This window comes from Babylonia areolata, chromosome 35 (assembly GCF_041734735.1).
Source record: "Babylonia areolata isolate BAREFJ2019XMU chromosome 35, ASM4173473v1, whole genome shotgun sequence".
Lineage (NCBI taxonomy): Eukaryota > Metazoa > Mollusca > Gastropoda > Neogastropoda > Buccinidae > Babylonia > Babylonia areolata.
Window position 1 is genome coordinate 9,006,617 of NC_134910.1, and position 24,516 is coordinate 9,031,132.

At 44.6% G+C, this 24,516-nt stretch overlaps 1 protein-coding gene across 2 annotated transcripts in view; it reads left to right on the top strand.

Moving 5' to 3' along the window:
- Positions 1-23,279, top strand: part of LOC143277864 (colorectal mutant cancer protein-like) — a 124,175-nt gene extending 100,896 nt beyond the window's left edge. For both annotated transcript variants that reach the window (XM_076582804.1, XM_076582805.1), the window contains 11 exons: positions 1,678-1,899; positions 6,590-6,702; positions 7,582-7,690; positions 10,230-10,445; positions 11,848-12,028; positions 13,273-13,465; positions 15,444-15,714; positions 17,486-17,644; positions 19,757-19,974; positions 20,712-20,814; positions 22,434-23,279. In XM_076582804.1, the coding sequence (XP_076438919.1) occupies positions 1,678-1,899; positions 6,590-6,702; positions 7,582-7,690; positions 10,230-10,445; positions 11,848-12,028; positions 13,273-13,465; positions 15,444-15,714; positions 17,486-17,644; positions 19,757-19,974; positions 20,712-20,814; positions 22,434-22,511 (1,863 nt within the window). In that variant the 3' untranslated portion in view covers positions 22,512-23,279. The remainder of the gene's footprint in view (positions 1-1,677; positions 1,900-6,589; positions 6,703-7,581; positions 7,691-10,229; positions 10,446-11,847; positions 12,029-13,272; positions 13,466-15,443; positions 15,715-17,485; positions 17,645-19,756; positions 19,975-20,711; positions 20,815-22,433) is intronic.
- The last annotated feature ends 1,237 nt before the right edge of the window (positions 23,280-24,516 follow it).

Consider the following 24,516-nt stretch of genomic DNA (forward strand, 5'->3'; position numbering starts at 1 on the left):
CGACCCTTTTTTATTTGTGTTTGTATTTCTTTTTATCACAACAGATTTCTCTGTGTGAAATTCGGGCTGCTCTCCCCAGGGAGAGCGCGTCGCTACACTACAGCGCCACCCTTTTTTTTTTTTCTTTTTTTTTTTCTTGCGTGCAGTTTTATTTGATTTTCCTATCGAAGTGGATTTTTCTACAGAATTTTGCCAGGAACAATCCTTTTGTTGCCGTGGGTTCTTTTACGTGCGCTAAGTGCATGCTGCACGTGGGACCTCGGTTTATCGTCTCATCCGAATGACTAGCGTCCAGACCACCACTCAAGGTCTAGTGGAGGGGGAGAAAATTTCGGGGGCTGTGCCGTGATTCGAACCAACGCGCTCAGATTCTCTCGCTTCCTAGGCGGACGCATTACCTCTAGGCCATCACTCCACATTTGTTAGGGTTAGGAAAAAAAATCACAAAAAATACAAAATATAAAGTAACTGAATGAAACTCACTGTACCTGACCCACTGACCCCTCTCCTCATGTTGTGTGAACGCCCACCCCACTCTCTCTTCACTGCTCTCAGAAGCTGAATCACTATCAGTGCCTACTTGCTGGTAGCGCTCTTCACTACAGATAGTTTATTCAACGTCTTCTTCATCCTCGTCGATGTCGAAACCTTCAGTTTGAAGCATTTCAATGACTTCAGCAGCGGTAAAAGCTGCTGTCGTGATCTGGTTTGCTCAAAAAATTTCCACTTGTATCGCCTGCAACGCCATTTTCGATACATATGCAGATTAGCTTGTCGTGTGGGGTCCTGAACTCCCTGGCTCGCTGCGGAGTGCGTTGTTACGGAATCTCATGAAGAAACTTTCCATTCGACCCTTGACACGTTCGCAATGCCCGGTGTAGCTACAATTCTTATGCTACCCCATGAGGAAAATGTGGAGGAAAAAAATTTTTTAATTGTCAAAACCGCTATAGTGTTCCATCATCCGGAGTGAGTTAATAATAATGATGATGATTTAGTCATGTAGTTGCTCTCTTTGGTTAGAGACCAAGCTTGAAGTACTTTGCAAACACAGGGACAGGTTGGGGTGGGGGGGCGGGGGGGGGGGGTGACAGGCTTGCAATTTATGTGCAATTATTGTGAACCATATTTGTTGATGCTGCGTGATTTGTTTGTTTGTTTGTTTGTTCTTCTATGATTTGTATGTTTCTTTATGTTTGGTTTGTTTTGTATGTTTTGTTCTTCTCTGATTTGTATGTTTCTTTATGTTTGGTTTGTTTTGTATGTCTTGTTCTTCTCTGATTTGTATGTTTCTTTATGTTTGGTTTGTTTTGTATGTTTTGTTCTTCTCTGATTTGTATGTTTCTTTATGTTTGGTTTGTTTTGTATGTTTTGTTGTTCTCTGATTTGTATGTTTCTTTATGTTTGGTTTGTTTTGTATGTTCTCTGATTTGTATGTTTCTTTTTGTTTGGTTTGTTTTGTATGTTTTGTTCTTCTCTGATTTGTATGTTTCTTTATGTTTTGTATGTTCTCTGAATTGTATGTTTCTTTTTGCTTGGTTTGTTTCGTATGTTTGTATTTTGTTAAAAAATTATTAAAGATAAAAAAAATAAAACAAAATAAAATTAAAAACACCTAAAAAAAATCACTGTAATCGCTCATGATGTTTTAACCCTCCCACTTTTTCCCCCCCGCAGACCCCAAAAGAGGAGGACGAGGAGTACGACGAGGAGGAGGAGGAATCAGAGCCCCCGACCCCTCCCCCGCGCCAGGCCATGTCCCCGCTGAGGTGCGGGCACTCTGGGCCCGGCGGTCCGCAGGGGGGCAGCGACGTGCTGGGTCAGCGGGAGGCGGAGCTGTCGCAGCTTCGAACCCAGCTGCTGAGCGTTCAGGCGGAGAAAGACATGCTTCAGAGCCGGGTCAGTAATCAGCTGATAAACATGACGGGCGCAGTAGGCCGAGTGGTTAAAGCGTCGGACTGTCAATCTGAGGGTCCCGGGTTCAAATCACGGTGACGGCGCCTGGTGCGTAAAGGGTGGTGGAGATTTTTACGATCTCCCAGGTCAATATATATATGTGCAGACCTGCTTAGTGCCTGAACCCTCTTCGCGTGTATATATGCAAGCAGAAGATCAAATACGCACGTTAAAGATCCTGTAATCCACGTCAGCGTTTGGTGGGTTATGGAAGCAAGAACATACCCAGCATGCACCCCCCCGAAAACGGAGTATGACTGCCTACATGGCGGGTAAAAACGGTCATACACGTAAAAGCCCACTTGTGTGCATGTGAGTGAACGCAGAAGAAGAAGAAGAACTGATAAATACAAAATAGATACTACCATAAAGTTTGGTCTATTGAGCGCACTGGTATATAAGCCGCATCCACTAAATTTTGAAAAAAAAATTGAACTTCATACATACATAAGCCGCACTGGCTTATAAGCCGCACTTCTTACCGGTACCGGAACACATACTGATACTACAGAAAAGCTGTCAATACCGTAGGTTATGAAATAAACACAAGCGGGAACAACACAAAGAAAAGCAAGCGAAAATACTGCTAGTGCCACAAAAAAATAAAAAGTAAACACAACAAAAATAAGATCCATAATTTAGGGATATTCACATTTATTCAACGTCATCCTGCTCACTGAATCCACTGAAATCTTCGACTTCAGTGTCTGAGTTGAAGAGAGCCAGCACAGCTTCCTCCGCCATCTTGTAACTGACTTCAGCCTCGCTTTCACTTCATGAACATGAACGCAAGGTGGAGGTCGTTGCAGGTTTGCCACTTGCACTGTAGTCTGCTAGGTCGATCGCTTTCAATTTGAAGGCTGCATCATAGGCATTACGTCGCATTTTCGGTATGATGAGGGTGTACGCTGGAGAGTAGAACTGAATGCTGATCTGAAGGCTTGAATGTGTGCGGATTTGATTTATAAAACGTGAACAGTTAGCACACTATCCTGAAGCTCATCCAAAAATTCATGGACAGAAATCAGGGCAGCTCGTTGAAATCCTCAGATAAGCCGCATCATTGTACAAGCCGCAGAGGTTGAAGCTGGGGTAAAAAGTCGCGGCTTATAGACCAAACTTTACGGTAATGTGGTGCCTGTCTTCGGTCACATTGATATGGATACTTGTTGTATGCCACCTATCCTTGGTCTGAGACCAGGCTCTAAGCGCTTCACGAAACACAGTCATTTGCTGCTGCTTTTGATGTGTGTTTCATCTTATACCGTGTTCACATGCATGGGTTCGCAATGCCAACCAACCTTCCCCCCCCCCCCACACACACACACACACAAACACACCGACATGTAAACAACAGCTCTCACTTTGCTGCAACAACAACAACAACAACAACAAAAAGCCCCCCACAAACTCCGTGAAACATGGTAAGCTAAAAGGGTCTTGCTGTATCACTTAGCCATTTGCATTCTGCTGCAGGAAAAGATAACTCTTGTCCGAGAGCCTGAGATATTGAACAGAAAAGAAAAAAAAAAACCCAAGAAAATAATTATCAGTATCTATATCTCTGTAAAGGATAGACAACCAAGTAAAATGTTCCAATGACAGTCACACATCTGTAGAACTTTGATGATGTGTGTGTGTGTGTGTGTGTCTGTGATTTCTGTGTGTACATGTGAAGAGTGGCGTGTGTCATTTCTGTGTGTACATGTGAAGAGAGTGTGTGTGTGTGTGTACATGTGAAGAGTGGTGTGTGTGTGTGTGTACATGTGAAGAGTGGTGTGTGTGTGTCATTTCTGTGTGTACATGTGAAGAGTGGTGAGAGAGAGAGAGAGAGAGTGTGTGTGTGTCATTTCTGTGTGTACATGTGAAGAGTGGTGTGTGTGTGTCATTTCTGTGTGTACATGTGAAGAGTGGCGTGTGTCATTTCTGTGTGTACATGTGAAGAGTGGTGTGTGTGTGTGTGTACATGTGAAGAGTGGTGTGTGTGTGTGTCATTTCTGTGTGTACATGTGAAGAGTGGTGTGTGTGTGTGTCATTTCTGTGTGTACATGTGAAGAGTGGTGTGTGTGTGTGTCATTTCTGTGTGTACATGTGAAGAGTGGTGTGTGTCATTTCTGTGTGTACATGTGAAGAGTGGTGTGTGTCATTTCTGTGTGTACATGTGAAGAGTGGTGTGTGTCATTTCTGTGTGTACATGTGAAGAGTGGTGTGTGTCATTTCTGTGTGAACATGTGAAGAGTGGTGTGTGTGTGAGTGCATGCATGTGTGCGTGCGTGTGTGTGCAATGCACAACCATCTTTACACAGTTTTTGCTGTCACATATGCTATGTGAGATGAAAGGTGTCAGAATGGTTGAGATGCTTTACCTGCCCATACAGTGTGCATGAGGTCCGTGTTCGAATCCCGCTCTCGCCCTTTCTCCCAAGTTTGACCAGGAAAATCAAAGTGAGCATCTAGTCATTCGGATGAGATGACAAACAGAGGTCCATTGAGGAAAATCAAACTGAGCGTCTAGTCATTGAGATGAGATGACAAACTGAGGTCCATTGAGGAAAATCAAACTGAGCGTCTACTGTCTAGTCATTGGGATGAGATGACAAATTGAGGTCCCGTGAGGAAAATCAAACTGAGCGTCTAGTGTTTAGTCATTCGGATGAGATGACAAACTGAGATCTCATGAGGAAAATCAAACTGAGCGTCTATTGTTTAGTCATTGGGATGAGATGACAAATTGAGGTCCTGTGAGGAAAATCAAACTGAGCGTCTAGTGTTTAGTCATTCAGATGAGATGACAAACTGAGGTCCCATGAGGAGAATCAAAGTGAGCGTCTAGTCATTCGTATGAGATGACAAACTGAGGTCCCATGAGGAAAATCAAAGTGAGCGTCTAGTCATTCGGATGAGATGACAAACTGAGGTCCCTTGAGGAGAATCAAACTGAGCGTCTAGTGTTTAGTCATTCGGATGAGATGACAAACTGAGGTCCCTTGAGGAGAATCAAAGTGAGCATCTAGTCATTCGGATGAGATGACAAACAGAGGTCCCATGAGCAGCGCGCACTTGGCGCACTGAAAAAGATCCCATTGCAACAGAAAGGTTGTCCTCCAGCAAAAATTCTGTAGAGGTCCACTCTGATAGATGCACACATATGTATGCACGCATTTCATTGAAATTATATTACAGATTTCAGTTTCAGTTTCAGTAGCTCAAGGAGGCGTCACTGCATTCGGACAAATCCATATACGCTACACCACATCTGCCAAGCAGATGCCTGACCAGCAGCGTAACCCAACGCGCTTAGTCAGGCCTTGAGAAAAAAAAAAGAAAAAAGAAAAGAAAAAAAATGTGAATAAATAATAGACAAGCTTACATAAATAAATAAATAAATAATAATTATAATATAAAAAAGGTAGTAATAATAATAATAATAAAATGATAACAATAATAATAAATTAATTAATTAATGAATAAGACAACAATGATGATAAATAAGCAAATAAATGTAAAACATGAAGACACACATTCACACATACACCCACACATGCATAACAGATATGCACCAAACATGCAGTTTCACAGATCTCAAATATATCATATATTACAGAATCTTGGTTTAAGACACGTTTGGAATAATCCGTCAACATTCATTATTCATAGACTTAGCCACGTTATAATGGATAAACTAGAACATGGATATGTTTTATTCTGGAAGAGAAACAAATCTGAAAATAAATAAAAACTACTATTTTATGATAAAATTACTCATGAATACACAACCCAAACTTATTTGCTTGAAGGATATCTTAAGTATAATCAAAAACAATCATTGAGCAGATTAAGAATTTCCTGCCATGATTTAGCAATAGAAAAAGGCAGATATTTCAACATCCCAAAAGAAAGGAGACTATGTTTACAATGTCAAACAATAGAGGATGAATATCATTTCTTAGATTGACTGTGAATTATACAAAGAAATTAGAATAAAATTCATACAAAAAATTCAAAAATACCTTCCAAATATTATTAAACCCAGTCAGCTGATACTGGAAGACAAACTTGTGGGACTGTTTTGCAAATTTGTCCGTAACTGCTGCCAAAAACGCCATTGCGTGCAGGAGTGATTCAATCTCTTGTTCAGTATTTATGATCTGTTTTGTTTTGCTTTTTTGTGCATGGTTTCATATAACTTTGCAAACGTGTCTTATAAACCTTATTCAGGTTTTTTTGTTTTTTGTTTTTTTTGGTTTTGTTTTTTTGTTTTTTTTTCTGCCCCATCATCTGCACCATTTCAGTGGCATTACTCCCACGCCACTCATTTAGATTCCCCCACACACAGCCACACCCGGGTTCGTCCGTCGCAGTTCCAGCGTCGGCAGTCCACAGGGAACCATCGATGTTAGGTCGCCAGGAGGCCACACACCAGAGAAAGACCCTGCACTGCTGCTGAGTCACTTCAGTGGTGTTCAGTGAACCTTATTCAGGTTTAATTGACATTGAAATTGATTCTGATTCTCATTCCGATTCACTCAATATATGGATTTGTCTTGAGTGCAGTGCTGCCTCCTTGAGAAACCGAAAACTGAAACTGTCATTGCTCTGTGTGTGTGTGTACATATGTGTGTGTGTGTTACAGGTGTGGGAGTTGGAGAACGGAGCCAACATGGGGAACATCCCTCCCTCCAGTCCTGTGCGCACCCCGACCTTCCCCCACAACAGATCCCAGTCGGCCTGCCTCTCCCCTGACAGGTAGGTGTTGACGATGGCTGGGAGACAGGTGTGTGTCCTGTGTCCTGGAGACAGGTGTGTGTCCTGTGTTGACAGTGGCTGGGAGACAGGTGTGTGTCCTGTGTTGACAGTGGTTAGGAGACAGGTGTGTGTCCTGTGTTGACAGTGGCTGGGAGACAGGTGTGTGTCCTGTGTTGACAGGTGTGTGTCCTGTGTTGACAGGTGTGTGTCCTGTGTTGACAGTGGCTGGAGACAGGTGTCCTGTGTTGACAGTGGCTGGGAGACAGGTGTGTGTCCTGTGTTGACAGTGGCTGGGAGACAGGTGTGTGTCCTGTGTTGACAATGGCTGGGAGACAGGTGTGTGTCCTGTGTTGACAGTGGCTGGAGACAGGTGTGTGTCCTGTGTTGACAGTGGCTGGGAGACAGGTGTGTGTCCTGTGTTGACAGTGGCTGGCAGACAGGTGTGTCCTGTGTTGACAGTGGCTGGGAGACAGGTGTGTGTCTTGTGTTGACAGTGGCTGGGAGACAGGTGTGTGTCCTGTGTTGACAGTGTCTGGGAGGCAGACATGGTGTCGGTCTCCACTCTGGGATGGACAGACTGAGGGAGCAGGAGTGGGTGGGAATTTGTCAAAAGAGGAATCATGTCAGGGGAGGTAACCTACTTCCGGAAGGTTATCGTCCGTAGCAACTTTCTTTTTCTCCGCATCGGCGGGTAGTGGTAGTTTGCACAGGACAGGAATCAGACTCTCTGCCGGAGTCTGCACTAGTGGGTCACAGTAAGTATGTTAGATAAACGCAACTTTAGGTGGGGGGAAAAAAAATTTCCTTTTCTACCCATAATCCACCAGGTGTGACAGGGATCGAACTCGGGGAAACTCATGCGGCATGGTTCCATTGCAGGGGGTCTGGCACGGAAGCCTTCCCTGTGGCCAAGGTGGCGGAACTGAAAAAACTGCGCACGCTGACGGGCGACAGACAGGCGCTGGGGGCGGAGGTCAGCTCGCTGGGGGTGAGTGCGTTGTTTGTGTTGATTGGGTGGGTGTGTGGGCGTTAGTAGTTTGTGTGTGTGTGTGTGTGTTCGTTGTTTGTGTGTGTATGTGTTAGTAGTTTGTGTGTGTGTATGTGTTGATAGTTTGTGTGAATGTGTGTGTAGTTTGTGTTTGTATGTGTTTGTAGTTTGTGTGTGTGTATGTGTTAGTAGTTTGTGTGTGTGTGTTATAGTAGTTTGTGTGTATGTGTTAGTAGTTTGTGTGTATGTGTGCGTGTTAGTAGTTTTGTGTGTGTGTTAGTAGTTTGTGTGTATATGTGTGTGTTAGTAGTTTGTGTGTGTGTGTGTTAGTAGTTTGTGTTAGTAGTTTGTGTATGTATGTGTTAGTAGTTTCATGTTAGTACTTTGTGTGTATGTGTTAGTAGTTTGTGTGTGTATGTGTTTGTTAGTAGTTTGTGTGTGTGTGTGTGTTAGTAGTTTGTGTGTGTATGTGTTAGTAGTTTGTGTGTATGTGTTAGTAGTTTGTGTGTATGTATGTGTTAGTAGTTTGTGTGTATGTATGTGTTAGTAGTTTGTGTGTGTATGTGTGTGTTAGTAGTTTGTGTGTGTGTGTGTTAGTAGTTTGTGTGTATGTGTTGGTAGTTTGTGTGTATGTGTTATAGTAGTTTTGTGTGTACATGTTAGTAGTTTGTATGTGTATGTGTGTGTGTGTATGTGTTAGTAGTTTGTGTGTATATGTGTTAGTAGTTTGTGTGTATGTGTTAGTAGTTTGTGTATATGTGTTAGTAGTTTGTGTATGTGCATGATGTTGTTGGGATTTTGTTGTTATTTTTTTTTCTGCCCATCATCCTTGCTGCCTGTGTGCCAGTGGTGTTGCTCTGTGGGTTCCTCCACTTGTAGAGTGTATAGAAGTGAACGTGGGAGTCGCAGTCCATGAACAGCTTCAGTTTTCACTTTCAGTTTCTCAAGGAGGCTTCACTGTGTTCGGGGAAAAAAAATCAGTATACGCTATACCATGTCTGCTGGGCAGACGCCTGACCAGCACCGTAGCCCAATGTTCTTAGTCACTCCCTGAGTGTATGCATTTCTCTCTCTCTCTCTCTCTCTCTCTCTCTCTCTGTGTGTCTCTCTTTCTCTCTGTCTGTCTGTCTCTATCTGTGTGTGTGTGTGTGTGTGTGTGTATATATATATATATATATATATGTGTGTGTGTGTGTGTGTGTATGTGTATGTTTGTATTTATATCTTCTCTTCTTCTTCGTTTGTAGGCTGCAACTTTCACGTTCACTCATATGTACAAGAGTGGGCTTTTATGTATATAACCGTTTTTACCCCGCCATATAGGCAGCCATACTCCGTTTCCGGGGGTATGTGTATATATGGGATCTCTTCTGCAGAAGTTTATCAGAAGTGCAACCCTTTTGGTGCCGTGGAGTCTTTTTCAGTGTGCCAACTGTGTGCTGCACATGGGACCATAGTTCACCGTCTGATCCGAATGACGACGAACAAATAAAGAAATAGAAGAAGAAGAAGAATACAGTGCACCTGACCCACACTTGAGTCTCTTTCAGTGTGCCTGGTCTATGCTGTACACGGGACCATAGTTCATTGTCTCATCCGAATGACGGTGAACAAAGAAAGAAGTAGAAAAAAGAAGAAGAATACAGCGCACCCGACCTACGGTTGAGTTTCTTTCAGTGTGCCAGGTCTATGCTGCACACGGGACCATAGTTCATCGTCTCATCCGAATGACGACGAACAAAGAAAGAAGTAGAAAAAAGAAGAAGAATACAGTGCACCCGACCTACGGTTGAGTCTCTTTCAGTGCGCCTGGTATATGCTGCACACGGGACCTTAGTCCACTGTCTAATCTGAATGACGACGAACAAAGAATGAAGTAGAAAAAAGAAGAATACAGTGCACCTGACCTACGGTTAAGTCTCTTTCAGTGCGCACGGGACCATAGTTCACCGTCTAATCCGAATGACGACGAACAAAGAATGAAGTAGAAAAAAGAAGAATACAGTGCACCCGACCTACGGTTGAGTCTCTTTCAGTGCGCCTGGTCTATGCTGCACACGGGACCTTAGTTCACCATCTGATCCGAATGACGACGAACAAATAAAGAAATAGAAGAAGAAGAATACAGTGCACCTGACCCACACTTGAGTCTCTTTCAGTGTGCCTGGTCTGTGCTGCACACGGGACATTAGTTCATCATCTCATCCGAATGACGGCGAACAAAGAAAGAAATAGAAGAAGGAGAATACAGTGCACCTGACCCACACTTAGTCTCTTTCAGTGCGCCTGGTCTATGCTGCGCACTGGACCTTAGTTCATCGTCTCATCCGAATGACGACGAACAAAGAAAGAAATAGAAGAAGAAGAATACAGTGCACCTGACCTACGGTGAGTCTCTTTCAGTGCGCCTGGTCTGTGCTGCACACGGGACCATAGTTCACCGTCTCATCCGAATGACGGCAAAGAAAGAAAGAAGTAGAATTAGAAGAATCATAGCGCGCAGCTGACGCGGCACGGTTGACTTGATTGTTGCGGGCAGCTGCCCACCACCCAGACGGCGGAGCACCTGGTGCAGAGCTTCCAGGTGAGCTCCAGCGCCCAGGAGCTGGCCCACACCCTCAACTCTGACCCCTCGGCCTCTGACCTGGACCCCCGCCTGGTGGAGTACCGGCTGGAGCTTGACCGGGTTCAGAGCCGGGCTGACCACCTGCGCGCCCAGAACGACACGCTGGCCCTCACCCTCTCCGAGTCCAAGGTTGGTTTGGTTGATATGGTGGGTGGGTGGGCGGGTGGGAGGGTGAGTTTGGTGGGTTTCGGTGCTTTATTGATTGATAGGGATACTTTATATAGCGCCTATCCTCGGTCGGAGACCAAGCTCTAAGCGCTTTACAAACACAGGGTCCTTTACACAACAGGCTGCCTACCTGGGTAGAAGTGACTGACGCCTGCCATTTGGGCGCTCATCATTCGTTTCCTGTGTCATTCAGTCTGATTTCAGGCACGCACTACTACACACTCAGACAAACAAGTAACCTTTAACATTTTATGTGTATGACCGTTTTGTTTATTTGCCCCGCCATGTAGGCAGCCATATTCCGATTTTGGGAGTGTGCATGTTGAGTATGTTCTTGTTTCCATAACCCACCGAATGCTGACATGGATTACAGGATCTTTAGTGTGCGTATTTGATCTTCTGCGTGCGTATACACACAAAGGGGGGTTCAGGCACTGGCAGGTCTGCACATATGTTGACCTGGGAGATGGGAAAAATCTCCACCCTTTACCCACCAGGCGCCACCGAGATTCGAACCCGAGACCCTCAGATTGAAAGTCCAGCACTTTAGCCACTCGGCTATTGCGCCCGTCAATATATACCAACTGTTGATTGATGTGGGGTCTGTTGATTGGAACAGATACTTATATAGCACCTATTGATTGATACTTATGCGCCTGTTGATACTTATATAGCACCTGTTGATTGATACTTATGTGCCTGTTAATACTTATATAGTACCTGATGATTGATACTTATGCTCCTGTTGATACTTATATAGCAGCTGTTGATTGATACTTATGCGCCTGTTGATACTTACATAGCACCTGTTGATTGATACTTATGCACCTGTTGATACTTATATAGCACCTGTTGATTGATACTTATGTGCCTGTTGATACTTATATAGCACCTGTTGATTGATACTTATGCACCTGTTGATACTTATATAGCACCTGTTGATTGATACTTATGCACCTGTTGATACTTATATAGCACCTGTTGATTGATACTTATGCACCTGTTAATACTTATATAGCACCTGATGATTGATATGGATACTTACCTCATGCCTGTTGATTGATACTTGTATAGTGCCTGTTGATTGATATGGATGTATGTTGATGTATATGTAGAGAGTGTATGGATCAATTTGGATACGTATATAGCACTTCTTAATTGATATTTGAATAGTACTTGTTGATTGATACAGATACTTATATATAGGGTCTGTTGATTGATGTGGATACTGATATAATCACTCACAACACACTCACACACACACTCACTTGCTCGCTCATTGAATCGCTCACTGACTCACACGCACACACACACACACACACACATCCACACTCAAAAAAGACTCCTACTATTCCTGTCACAGGCTCACGCAGAGCGCCTCAGCTCACTGGTTGGCAAGTACGAGTCCAATGCTACGGCCTTGACCTTGGCTCTCAGCTACTCGGACCAGGCACTGGAGGCGTGTCAGGCTCTCATCGGTCTGCTCGACTCGGAGATCGGGGTTCTTCTGGCCAACTGCCGTGCTGCCGGAATCGGTGGATTTGGTGTGTGGAGTGTTGTGTGTGGTGTGTTTGGTTTGTTGTTGGATTGTGAGCTGGTGTGGGTGTGGGTGGGTGGGTGTTTGTTGGTGTGGTGTAGTGTAGTGTAGTGTGTGTTTGTATGTGTGGTGTGGTGTGTATGTGTGATTGTGTGCGTTTGTATGTGTGGTGTGTGTGTGTGTTTGTTTGTGTGGTTTGTATGTGTTTGTGTGTATGAGTTTGTATGGTGTGTGTGTTTGTGTGGTTTGTGTGTGTGAGTTTATATGTTTTTGTATGGTGTGTGTGTTTGTATGTGTTTGTTTGGTGTGTGTGGTATGTGTTTGTATGATGTATGTGTGTGTGTGTTTGTATGATGTATATGTGTGTGTGCGTGTTTGCATGTGTTTGTGTGGTGTGCTGGTGTCATCTTTGTCACTTGGATGATCCTTTGTTATGGTGGTTGATCTGTCATAGTTGATAATCTCTTTGTCATAGTTGATAATCCTGTCGTTGTTCTGTTTGTCATGGTGGATAATCTTGTCATTGTTTTATTCTGTTTGTCATGGTGGATAATCCTGTCATGAATGATTATCTGTCTTTGTGGATAATTTGTTTGTCATGGTGGATACTGTTGTCATTGGGTTTTTTGTTGTTCTGTTTGTCATGGATGATAATCTGTTTGTCATCATGGATGGTCTGTTTGTCATGGTGGATAATTGTTCATATGGTGGATAATTGTCTTATTATTCTGTTTGTCATGGTGGTTAATTGTCATTGTTATTCTGAGTGTCATGGTGGATTATCTGTCATGGTGGATAATTGTCACTGTTGTTCTGTTTTGTCATGGTGAGTATTCTGTTTGTCATGGTGGATACTTTGTTCATTATGGTGGATACTCTGTCATGGTGGATAATAGTCATTGTTATTCTGTTTGTCATGAAGGATAATCTGTTTGTCATGGTGGATACTTTGTTCATTATGGTGGATACTCTGTCATGGTGGATAATAGTCATTGTTATTCTGTTTGTCATGGTGGGTAATCTGTTTGTCATGGTGGGTAATTGTCATCATTATTCTGTTTGTCACGGTGAATAAATTTGTCATGGTGGATAATCTGGGCTTTTTTTTTTTTAGTCATGGTGGATAGATAAACAGGCATCATCATCATCAGTCAGTCAAGTTTGCCTGGACATGAATGACACAAGTGGCCATACTGCTGCCCCCACCCCCTGCCCCCATGATTCCCCCAATCCCCCACCTACTCCCAACAGGTTTTGGCAGCGGGGAGGACGAGCAAGGGGAGGTTACGGCCCTGCTGCAGCAGTCCCACGGAGCGCGCCGCACGGCGGAGAGCATGGCGCGCCACCTGCTGCACCGCCTGGACCGCAGCCACGGCAACCAGACGCTCACCTGTTGCCCCACCCCGTGGGACGACCTCACCTCCTCCCTCTCCCACACCACCAGGTCAGCTAATGTCACCTATGGTGGTGAACTGCCTAGTCAACTAATGTCACCTATGGTGGTGAACTGTCTAGTCAACTAATGTCGCCTATGGTGGTGAACTGTCTAGTCAACTAACGTCACCTATGATGGTGAACTGTAGTCAACTAATGTCGCCTGTGGTGGTGAACTGTCTAGTCAACTAACGTCACCTATGGTGGTGAACTGCCTAGTCAACTAATGTCACCTATGGTGGTGAACTGTCTAGTCAACTAATGTCACCTATGGTGGTGAACTGTCTAGTCAACTAATGTCGCCCATGGTGCTGAACTGTCTAGTTGATTAATGTCACCTATGGTGCTGAACTGTCTAGTCGATTAACGTCACCTATGGTGCTGAACTGTCTAGTCGATTAACGTCACCTATGGTGCTGAACTGTCTAGTCGATTAACATCACCTATGGTGCTGAACTGTTTAGTCGATTAACATCACCTGTGGTGCTGAACTGTCTAGTCGATTAACATCACCTATGGTGCTGAACTGTTTAGTCGATTAACGTCACCTGTGGTGCTGAACTGTCTAGTCGATTAACATCACCTATGGTGCTGAACTGTTTAGTCGATTAACATCACCTGTGGTGCTGAACTGTCTAGTCGATTAACGTCACCTATGGTGCTGAACTGTCTAGTCGATTAACATCACCTATGGTGCTGAACTGTGTAGTCGATTAACGTCACCTATGGTGCTGAACTGTCTAGTCGATTAGCATCACCTATGGTGCTGAACTGTCTAGACGAACCCATGGTTGGCTGCTGTGTATGGGGGTCTCGGAATGAGCATCACTGGGGTGATGATGATGACGATGATGATGATGATGGGGCAGCAAAAAGACCACAAAAAAACTTGTCTAGTTGACTAATGCTGCCTAAAGTGGTGAACTGTCTAGTTGACTAATGTTATTGATGGTGGTAAAAGAGTAAATCTGATGTATCATGATGGAGTCTCCCGTCGGACCGACGGATGAGTAGGCAGGCAGGCTTATCTGTCAGTGTGTGTCCTCATACGGGAGAAGAGGCCGATTCTGGATGCGCAGCATTTCCCACAGGTGTTGCAAGGGAAAAAGGTCTCCAGAAGTTGAGCCCTGCTTCCTTCGCTCACGCTTCTCCTTAATGGCCAGCGTTCTCTTGTTTTCAAACGTCTTTATGCCACTAGAGCACAGCATACTCCAGCGAGAGCGGTCAAGGGCATCAGTTTCCCAGGAAGACCTGATGTATCAATACCATGATAAAAGACATGTTCCATGTGTGTGTGTATGTGTCTGTGTGTGTGTCTGTATCTGTGTGGTGAACTGTCCAGTTGACTTATGTCACCTATAGCAGCAAAAGAGTGAACCTGATGTATCAATACCGTAATAAAAGACATGATCTTTGTGGGCAGGTGTGTGTGTATGTGTGTGTGAATGTGTCTGTGTCTGTGTGGTGAACTGTCCAGTTGACTTATATCGCCTATAGCAGCAAAAGAGTGAACCTGATGTATCAGTACCGTAATAAAAGACATAATCTGTGTGGGTAGGTGTGTGTGTGTGTGTGTGGTGAATTGTCCAGTTGACTTATGTCACCTATGGCAGCAAAAGAGTGAACCTGATGTAATTATACTGTAGTAAAAGATGTGTTCCATGTGTGTGTATGTGTGTGTGGTGAACTGTCCAGTTGACTTTTATGTCGCCTATAGCAGCAAAAGAGTGAACGTGATGTAATTATACTGTAATAAAAGATGTGTTCCATGTGTGTGTGTGTGTGGTGAACTGCCCAGTTGACTTATGTCGCCTACAGCAGCAAAAGAGTGAACCTGATGTATTTATACTGTAATAAAAGACGTGTTGTGTGTGTGTGTGTGTATGAATATGTATGAATGTGTGTGTGTGTGTGTGTGTGTGAATATGTATGAATGTGTGTGTGTGTATGTCCCCCCCACAACCCCTCACACCCTCCCCCCAAAACAGCACGACAAGCTCCACGGACAGCGGGGGCGGGGAGGGGGAGTTCGGCAAGGGGGAGGAGCAGCGGCTGAGGGAGTACGTGCTGCAGCTGCGAGGGGAGCGGGCTGCCGTCCGGGCCACCGTCATGGAGCTGGAGCCGCTGCACGTCGACCCCCTCTGGGCGGGGGGGCCCGGTGGGGGGTGCGGGGGGGAGGGCCCCGGGGTTCGACCCCTGGACACCACACGCCTGGACCTGGAGAACGCCGTCCTCATGCAGGAGCTGATGGCCATGAAGGTGGGCGGGAGGGGAGGGGATTTTTTTGTGTTTTTTTTTTTTTAAACTAGAGGTTGGAGTGGTAGTCATGATAAAGGTTATATGTATATAAATGTATATAATGTTATATGTATATATGTACTTATCTCTCTCTCTCTCTCTCTCTCTCTATATATATATATATATATATATATATATGTATGTATGTATGTATGTATAATATATATGTGTGTATGTATGTGGTAGTCATAATAAGATCTCGGCAACCTAAATGCTATCATTATGATGTCGTATACTTGAAGCAGAAATGGTAGTCATCATGACCGCAACCTCAGTACAGTCATGATAATGTCATATATATTATATATATATATATATATATATATGGCAGTCATCATAAGATAACAGCAACCTTAGTGCCATCATTATGATGTCATATGCCTGAGGCTGGAAGCTTGTTATAACACAAGGGTATACAAGCTGGAAGCTTGTGGAGTGATGGCCTAGAGGTAACGCATCCGCCTAGGAAGCGAGAGAATCTGAGCTCGCTGGTTCCAATCACGGCTCAGCTGCCGATATTTTCTCCCCCTCCACTAGACCTTGAGTGGTGGTCTAGATGCTAGTCATTTGGATGAGACGATAAACCGAGGTCCCATGTGCAGCATGCACTTACCGCACAGCAGCAAAATGGTTGTTACTGGCAAAATTCTGTAGAAATGTCCACTTCGATAGGAAAAACAAATAAAACTTCACTCAGGAAAAAATACAAAAAAAATGGGTGGCGCTGTAGTGTAGTGATGCGCTCTCCCTGGGGAGAGCAGCCCGAATTTCACACAGAGAAATCTGTTGTGATAAAAAGAACTATAAATGCAAATTCAAATAAGATAACATCAACCTCGATATTATGATAATGTTGTATACCTCAGGTAAGAATAATAGTAATGATAAGGCAATGGCAACCTCCGTACAGTCACAGTGATGTGGTATACCTGAGGCAGGAATGGTAGTCAAGATAAGATAACGGCAACCTCAGTACATTAGATCCAGGCACATTCACTGACAGCATAAACAAAAACTCTCTCCGGACGAAGGAATGCATGAGCATTCCTACATAAAATGTATTCAGTTTCAGACAATGGAATGGAATAGCATTTTCAAAAAATATAAAAATCCATCACACGCTGTACACGTGATTTTGTGATTAGCCAAGCAGAGTGCACTATTCTGGGTCACTCCACAATCGAATGATATGATTGGCCAGCCTGCCATGTGTGGCCCGTCTCGCACACACACTGACAAAGTCACTGACCGGTCGTCTGCTCGCGTGCCAGCCTGTTAGCAAAGCGGGCTCTTCTCAAAATGTTTTGGAGCGAACAAGGCAGCGAAGGCAACGTTTTAGTGTTGCCGAAGTACTTGAAATGCTACAAACTGAAGGGTTGTACATTGAAGAGGTGGATGATGACAAAGAAGAAAGTGAATTTAATGCAGAAAGCGAGCATGGGTATGGTGATTCGGGGTAAAAAATTGGCAGTATTTTCTACATATGGCAAAACTGTAAAAATAAGATGAGAATTTTTTTTTTTTTTTTTTTTTTTTTTTTTTTTTTTTTTAATAGCTCAACACGTAATAAACCAGTTCTGAAAGTTTCATTTTCTTACTCTCTATTTTGTATTTAAAAATTTTTTTTTTCCAAACCCTTACAAATGGGCCGTCTGTGGGGGAAAAGCAAGAGAGAAAACTTGTCGTCCCGAGTGAGTTAACGACAACAGTGTGTGGTGTGTGCCTGTGACAGGAGGAGCGGGCGGAGCTGAAGGCAGCTCACTATCTGCTGGAGAAGGAGTCCAGGGCTCAGGAACTGCGCCTGGCTGCTCACGAGTCCACCGAGTCCGCTTACCGAGTCACCATACAGCACCTCCGCTCAGAGCTGCAGCAACGCTCAGGGGGTGAACAGGTAATCGCTGTCTTCTTCTTTATCCTCCTTCTCCTCCTCCTCTTCCTCCTCCTCCCCCTCCTCCTCCTCCTCCTCCTCCTCCTCCTCCTCCTCCTCCTCCTCCTCCACCTCCTCCACCCCACCCCCCACCTCAACTCATAGGGGCGCTGCACAGTGCATTTGTTGCTGTGGGTTCTTTTTCAGTGTGCCAAGTGCACACAGGACCTCAGTTTATCCTCATCCGAATGACTAGATGCTGTGTTTGATTTTTTTTTTGGGGGGGTGGGGGTGGGGGGGGGAATCAAACCCACACCCTTGCAGATTTGTATTTTGTATTTGTATTTCTTTTTGTCACAACAGATTTCTCTTTGTGAAATTTGGGCTGCTTTCCTCAAGGAGAGTGCATCGCTACACTACAGTGCCACCCATTTTTTTTGGTATTTTTGTCCTGCATGCAGTTTTGTTTTGTTTTTTTCCCCCCTATAGAAGTGGATTTTTCTACAGAATTTTTCCAGGAACAACCCTTTTGTTGCCATGGGTTCTTTTACATGCGCTAAGTACATGCTGCACACGGGACCTCTGTTTATCGTCTCATCTGAATGACTAGCGTCCAGGCCACTACTCAAGGTGTAGTGGAGGGGGAGGAAATATCGGCGGCTGAGCCATGATTGGAACCAATGCACTCAGATTCTCTCGCTTCCTAGGCGGATGCGTTACCTCTAGGCCATCACTTCACATGATGAGTGTCTCAACCATTTGGCCACCTTCCTCCTTCCCAGCAATGTACCAGCCACAGAAAGGCATTATGAGCAGGTTGTAACAGGGGGAACGATCATGCAGAATCTAAATTATAGGTGTGTGTGTGGGTGTGCGCGCGCATGTGTGCGTGCGTGTGTGTGTGTGACTGAAGCCTGAATGACACAGGAAATGAATGCTGAGCGCATAAAGGCGGCTCTCGGTCGGCTCTGCCCAGGTAGGCAGACTGTTGCACAAATGACTCCATTTTATTTCAGAGAGCTTTGAGTCTGGTCTCTGACCAAAGATAGGCAGCGCTGTATAAGAGTCAGTCAGTCAATCAGTTAATCCCCCTCGTACGCCATGCCTGTCACTGTGTCTGCCTCAGGTGTCCCGACACTGACCTGCGCTGTAAAAGAATCAATCAATCAATCAATCTCCCCCCCTCTCTCACACCATGCCTGTCACTGTGTCTGCCTCAGGTGTCCCGACACTGACCTGCGCTGTAAAAGAATCAATCAGTCAATCAATCCTCCCTCTCACACACCATGCCTGTCACTGTGTCTGCCTCAGGTGTACCGACACTGACCTGCGCTGTAAAAGAATTAATCAATCAATCAATCCCTCTCTCCTCTCTCACACAATGCCTGTCACTGTGTCTGCCTCAGGTGTACCGACACTGACCTGCGCTGTAAAAGAATCAATCAGTCAATCAATCCTCCCTCTCACACACCATGCCTGTCACTGTGTCTGCCTCAGGTGTCCCGACACTCACCTGCACTGTAAAAGAATCAATCAGTCAATCAATCCCTCTCTCCTCTCTCTCACAATGCCTGTCACTGTGTCTGCCTCAGGTGTACCGACACTGACCTGCGCTGTAAAAGAATCAGTCAATCAATCCCTCTCTCCTCTCACACCATGCCTGTCACTGTGTCTGCCTCAGGTGTCCCGACACTGACATGCACTGTAAAAGAATCAATCTTCTTCTTCTGCGTTCACTCGTATGCACACGAGTGGGCTTTTACTTGTATGACCATTTTTACTCCGCCATGTAGGCAGCCATACTCCGTTTTCGGGGGTGTGCATGCTGGGTATGTTCTTGTTTCCATAACCCACCGAACGCTGACATGGATTACAGGACCTTTAACGTGCGTATTTGATCTTCTGCTTGCATATACACACGAAGGGGGTTCAGGCACTAGCAGGTCTGCACATATGTTGACCTGGGAGATCGTAAAAATCTCCACCCTTTACCCACCAGGCGCAGTCACCGTAATTCGAACCCGGGACCCTCAGATTGACAGTCCAACGCTTTAACCACTCGGCTGTTGCGCCCGTCAAAAGAATCAATCAATCCTCCCTCTCTCACACAATGCCTGTCACTGTGTCTCGCCTCAGGTGTCCGACACTGACCTGCCCCCGGTCAGCCCGTCCGACCTGCTTTCGCACGACCCTGCCGACCTTGCCCGCGACCTTGCAGGGGCCTTGACCCGGGAGCGCAGTCTCAAGGGCCGCGTTCAGGAGCTGGTGGCCACCTTGGAGAAGATTTCCCGCAACTCCGAAGTGCGCCACAAACAGTCGGCCGAGTTTGTCAACGACCTGAAGAGAGCCAACAGGTGAGGGGGTGGGGGTGGAGGGACAGGGGGGGTGGGGGGGGGAATGGGGCGGGGAATCTCTTGTACTTATGTTCTTTTCCCAGATTAGCTGTATACTTTGACAGTGCCTTTTCCTATTCACCCATTGGGTCAAGAGAGTGATAGACAAGACAAAATAAGTTTATTTCAGGAAAGTCGGGGGGGGGGGGGGGGGGGGGGGGGACATGGAAATGTTGTGTATTTTATGTAACTAGTACAAATATTACTAGCATTTGGTACTGTAGTGTTTTGTATTCATAATGATTTACAATGGCCATAGCAACTGCTTGATTTTGACGAAATAAGATGTGTATTTGGAGGAAGAAGTGAGAAGAAGATAAAAAAAATAAAATAAGATAAAATAAAAAATACAGTAAAAGTGCTGGAGATAAGGCATTGTACAATGTATACATGTCAGAAGTGAGTGGGCATTTATCCCAAATTCAAATAGGACAAATTCACTGTATTTCTTTTTTTTTTTTTCTCAAATGAAAGCAAGTTGTCTCAGACAGAAGCCCCTTGTCTGTCGAACTGAATCACCATTCATAATGATTTAAAGGAATATGATTAGGTGCGTCAACAACCGTTTGTCTGTGCTTGAGAGTAATGAACGGAAATTTTAAAACTTTTTTTTTTTTTTTTTTTTTTCTGAGCAAAATTTTGACTGGAATAAAGAGTGGGGCTGTTGTGCTTTGACGCTGTGTTGCTGGATGTTGCAGTGCACTGATCACGGCCTTTGACAAGGCCAAGAAACGCTACCAGAGCAAGCTGAAGAAGCTGGAGATTCAGCTCAAGTCTGTGTCTGAGCGCTACGAGACCCAGGTCAGTAATCACTTTGTCTGGTCATCTGGCAGCAATACTGTCTTCCACTTCGGTTTTTTTTGTTTTTTTTGTTTTTTTTTTTAACTCACTCAGGACAACAAGTTTTCTCCCTTGCTTTTCCCCACAGACGGCCCATTTGTAAGGGTTTGGAAAAAAAAAAATACAAAAAATACAAAATACTGTGTAAGAAAATGAAACTTTCAGAACTGGTTTATTACGTGTTGAGCTAGTACATATAAAATAATTAAATTTCTCATCTTATTTTTACAGTTTTGCCATATGTAGAAAATACTGCCAATTTTTCACCCCGAATCACCATACCCATGCTCACTTTCTGCATTAAATTCGCTTTCTTCTTCGTCATCATCCACCTCTTCAGTGTCCGACCCTTCAGTTTGTAGCATTTCAAGTACTTCAGCAACCCTAAAACATTGCCGTCGCTGCCTTGTTCGCTTCACAACATTCTGAGAAGAGCCCGCTTTGCTAACAGGCTGGTACGCGAGCAGACGACCGGTCAGTGACTTTGTCAGCGTGTGTGCGAGACAGGCCACACATGCCGGGCTGACCAATCATACTGTTCGATTGTGGAGTGACCCAGAATAGCGCACTCTGCTTGGCTAATCACAGAATCACGTGTACAGCGCGTGATGGAATTTTACTTTCGAAGAATGCTATTCCATTCCTTCGTCCGAATCCGAATACGTTTTGTGTAGGAATGCATGAGCATTCCTTCGTCCGGAGAGAGTCAAAGGTCTGCTTCAAGAACCCTGCAGGGGAGGCAACTTGCCAAAAAAGATGTGCTGTGTGTGCTGGTGGTACTTTTGAGTTGGATATATTTTTCTTGTAATGTGATGTCAGACTATGTGTGATATATGTGTGTTTTCATGGTGATATGTGTGTTTCTGTGGTCATGTGGGTTTCCCGTGGTGATATGTGTGTGGGTTTCCATGCTTGTGTGTGTGGGTTTCCAAAGGTGATGTGTGTTTGTTTCAAGGGTGAAGTGTGTGTGTTACTTTGGTGATGTGTATGTTCATGGCAATGATTGCCATATTCCTTGGTGGTGTGTGTATGTTTCAAGGGTAATACATATGTATGTGTGTGTGTGTGTGTGTTTCCACGGTGATGTGTATGAGTGTGTGTGTTTCCATGGTGATGTGTGTTCATGGCAATGAGTGCCATATTCCTTGGTGGTGTGTGTATGTTTCAAGGGTAATGCGTATGTGTGTGTATGAGTGTGTGTGTTTCCACGGTGATGTGTGTGTGTGTGTGTTTCCATGGTGATGTGTGTGCCTGTGTTTCTGTGATGTTGTGTATGTGTTTCCGTGGTGACGATGTACACAATGTATGGCTTCTTCTGTGACGACAATGGCGTGTGTGTTTCCATGGTGATGTGTGTGCCTGTGTTTCTGTGATGTTGTGTATGTGTTTCCGTGGTGACGATGTACACAATGTATGGCTTCTTCTGTGACGACAATGGCGTGTGTGTGTGTGTGTGTGTTTCCATGGTGATGTGTGTGCCTGTTTCTGTGATGTTGTGTGTGTGTTTCTGTGGTGACGATGTACACAATGCATGGCTTTTTCTGTGATGACGATGGCGTGTGTGTGTGTGTGTGTTGCAGATCCGCATCATGAAGCAGAGGCTAGCCATGCTGGAAGACGAGAGTGGGCGACCCCCTCCCAATGAGACCTCCCTCTAGCTGTTTCCCATCCTCTGTGTGTGTGTGTGTGTGTGTTGAGAGTACGAGAAAGACGAACGTATCGCAACTTGGGATTGGACATCTCCACAGTGTCTCCTCGGCTTTCTGATCGTCGGCGGCGGTGTACATGTGTTGGACAGTGACGCTCGTGCTTTTTTTTTTTTTGTGGAATGGGACTGTGCATTGGCACCACTGCAATTTGAAAAGTGTTGTGAGACGACAAGATGCTGCTCGCCTCTTCTTCGTCCTTTTCCTGCTACTACACGTGTGCGCGTGTGTTGTGTTTGTGAGTGAGAGATAGTGTTGCTTCATTCCTTGAGGGGGCGAAGGGGGATAAGTCTACCACTTAGTGTTGATTTTCCCCATCTGTGGATGTGTTCATGATGAGTGATATATGCATATATATATATATATATTCCGTGACGTCGTCATTCTCCTCGCTTCTTTTCTGCGACATCATCGTGTTTGGAACAGCGGTGACCACCTGTATGTAGTAAATTTTGTAGCTTCTTTTTTTTTCTTCTTTTTCTTCTTCTCCTTTTTTTCTTTTTCTTTTTTTTTCTCTCTCTCTCTTTCGCTACATAGTTTTTGCTTTGTGTTAGTCAGTCAACATATGTGTTCCGTCGATATCGGTTGCGGAATTCAGAACTCCCCTCACTGTGTGTATTGGGGAAACTGACCAGTTTGGGACTATTGCCATCATCAGCACAGGTCTCGTGTGTCCTTGAGGGACGGGAGGGAGAAACTGGTGTGTGCCTGTCAGCTTGGTGTCTGTGAGTGTGTGTGTGTGACACCAGCCTGATTGTGTTGAAGTGAGCATCTGAGGTGGCTGTGTGTGTGTGTGTGGGGGGGCAGACCTTTTTTTTTTTTTTAACTCACTCCGGACGAATAGTTCTCTCCCTTGCTTTTCCCTATAGACGACTGATTTGCTAGGGTTAGGGAAAAAAAAATCATAAAAAATACAAAAACATAAAGTAACTGAATGAAACTCACTGTACTTGACCCACTGACTCCTCTCCTCATGTCATGTGAACGCCCACCCCCCTCCCTCTTCACTGCTCTCAGAAGCTGAGTCACTATCAGTAACTTCTTGCTGGTAGCTTTCTTCACTGCAGATACTTGATTCAGTGGGAACTAGAATCCTCTTGTCCCGTCATCGGACACTTCCCTTTCTCATTCTGCTCCTTTGGTTCGAATCTGCCCACTATTATTATGATTATTATGATGATGATTATTGTTATTGGCACTTAAGTATCACCCATCTTTTGTCAGAGACCAAGCTCCATGCACTTTACACAGAGAGTTGTTTGAACAAGAGGCTGCCTACCTGAGTAGAGGCGATTGAGATCAGCCTTTTAAGGGCTCATCATTCGTTTCCTGTGTCAGGCTTCAGTCACACGCACACACATGTGCATATGTGAGAGCGGATTTTCTTCAGATTTTTGACACGGGCGGCACAGTTTACAAGCAGACACCTCCTCACGGTAGCTTCAAAGTATTCCAGAATGACAACAGGCATGAGAAAGAAAAAAAAATCTAAAATCAAAAATGACACTCCCACATGAAAAATATTCCATAATCATAGTGACATCTGGCATGAAAAAAATATTCCAGACTGACTCCTGTTCTAGCCAGTTCAAGGGTCCTAAATTTCTTTGCTGTTTCAGCATAAAGATGTTCTAAAAAAAAGAACAAAGGTTCCAGTCAGTTTTAGAGTCTGAGTTTTTCCTTTGTTTCAGTCTTTGTCAGTGACTGTAATACCCTTCACTGTGTTCTCTGTCTTCCACGGTAGTTACCTCACTCAGAGTTTGGGTTCAGGTTCTGTCAGGGGTTTGGTTTTTTTTTTGGTTTTTTCTTTCTTTCTTTCCAAGAGAAATCTCCACATGCAACGATTTTTCTTGAGAATCGTTCCTGCTGACACCTTTTCTCTGACACTGCCTTTGTGTAAACGATACCTGCGTACACTGTTGGCATTGTGTTCTGTGTTGGCAGTTGTCCTCAAGCG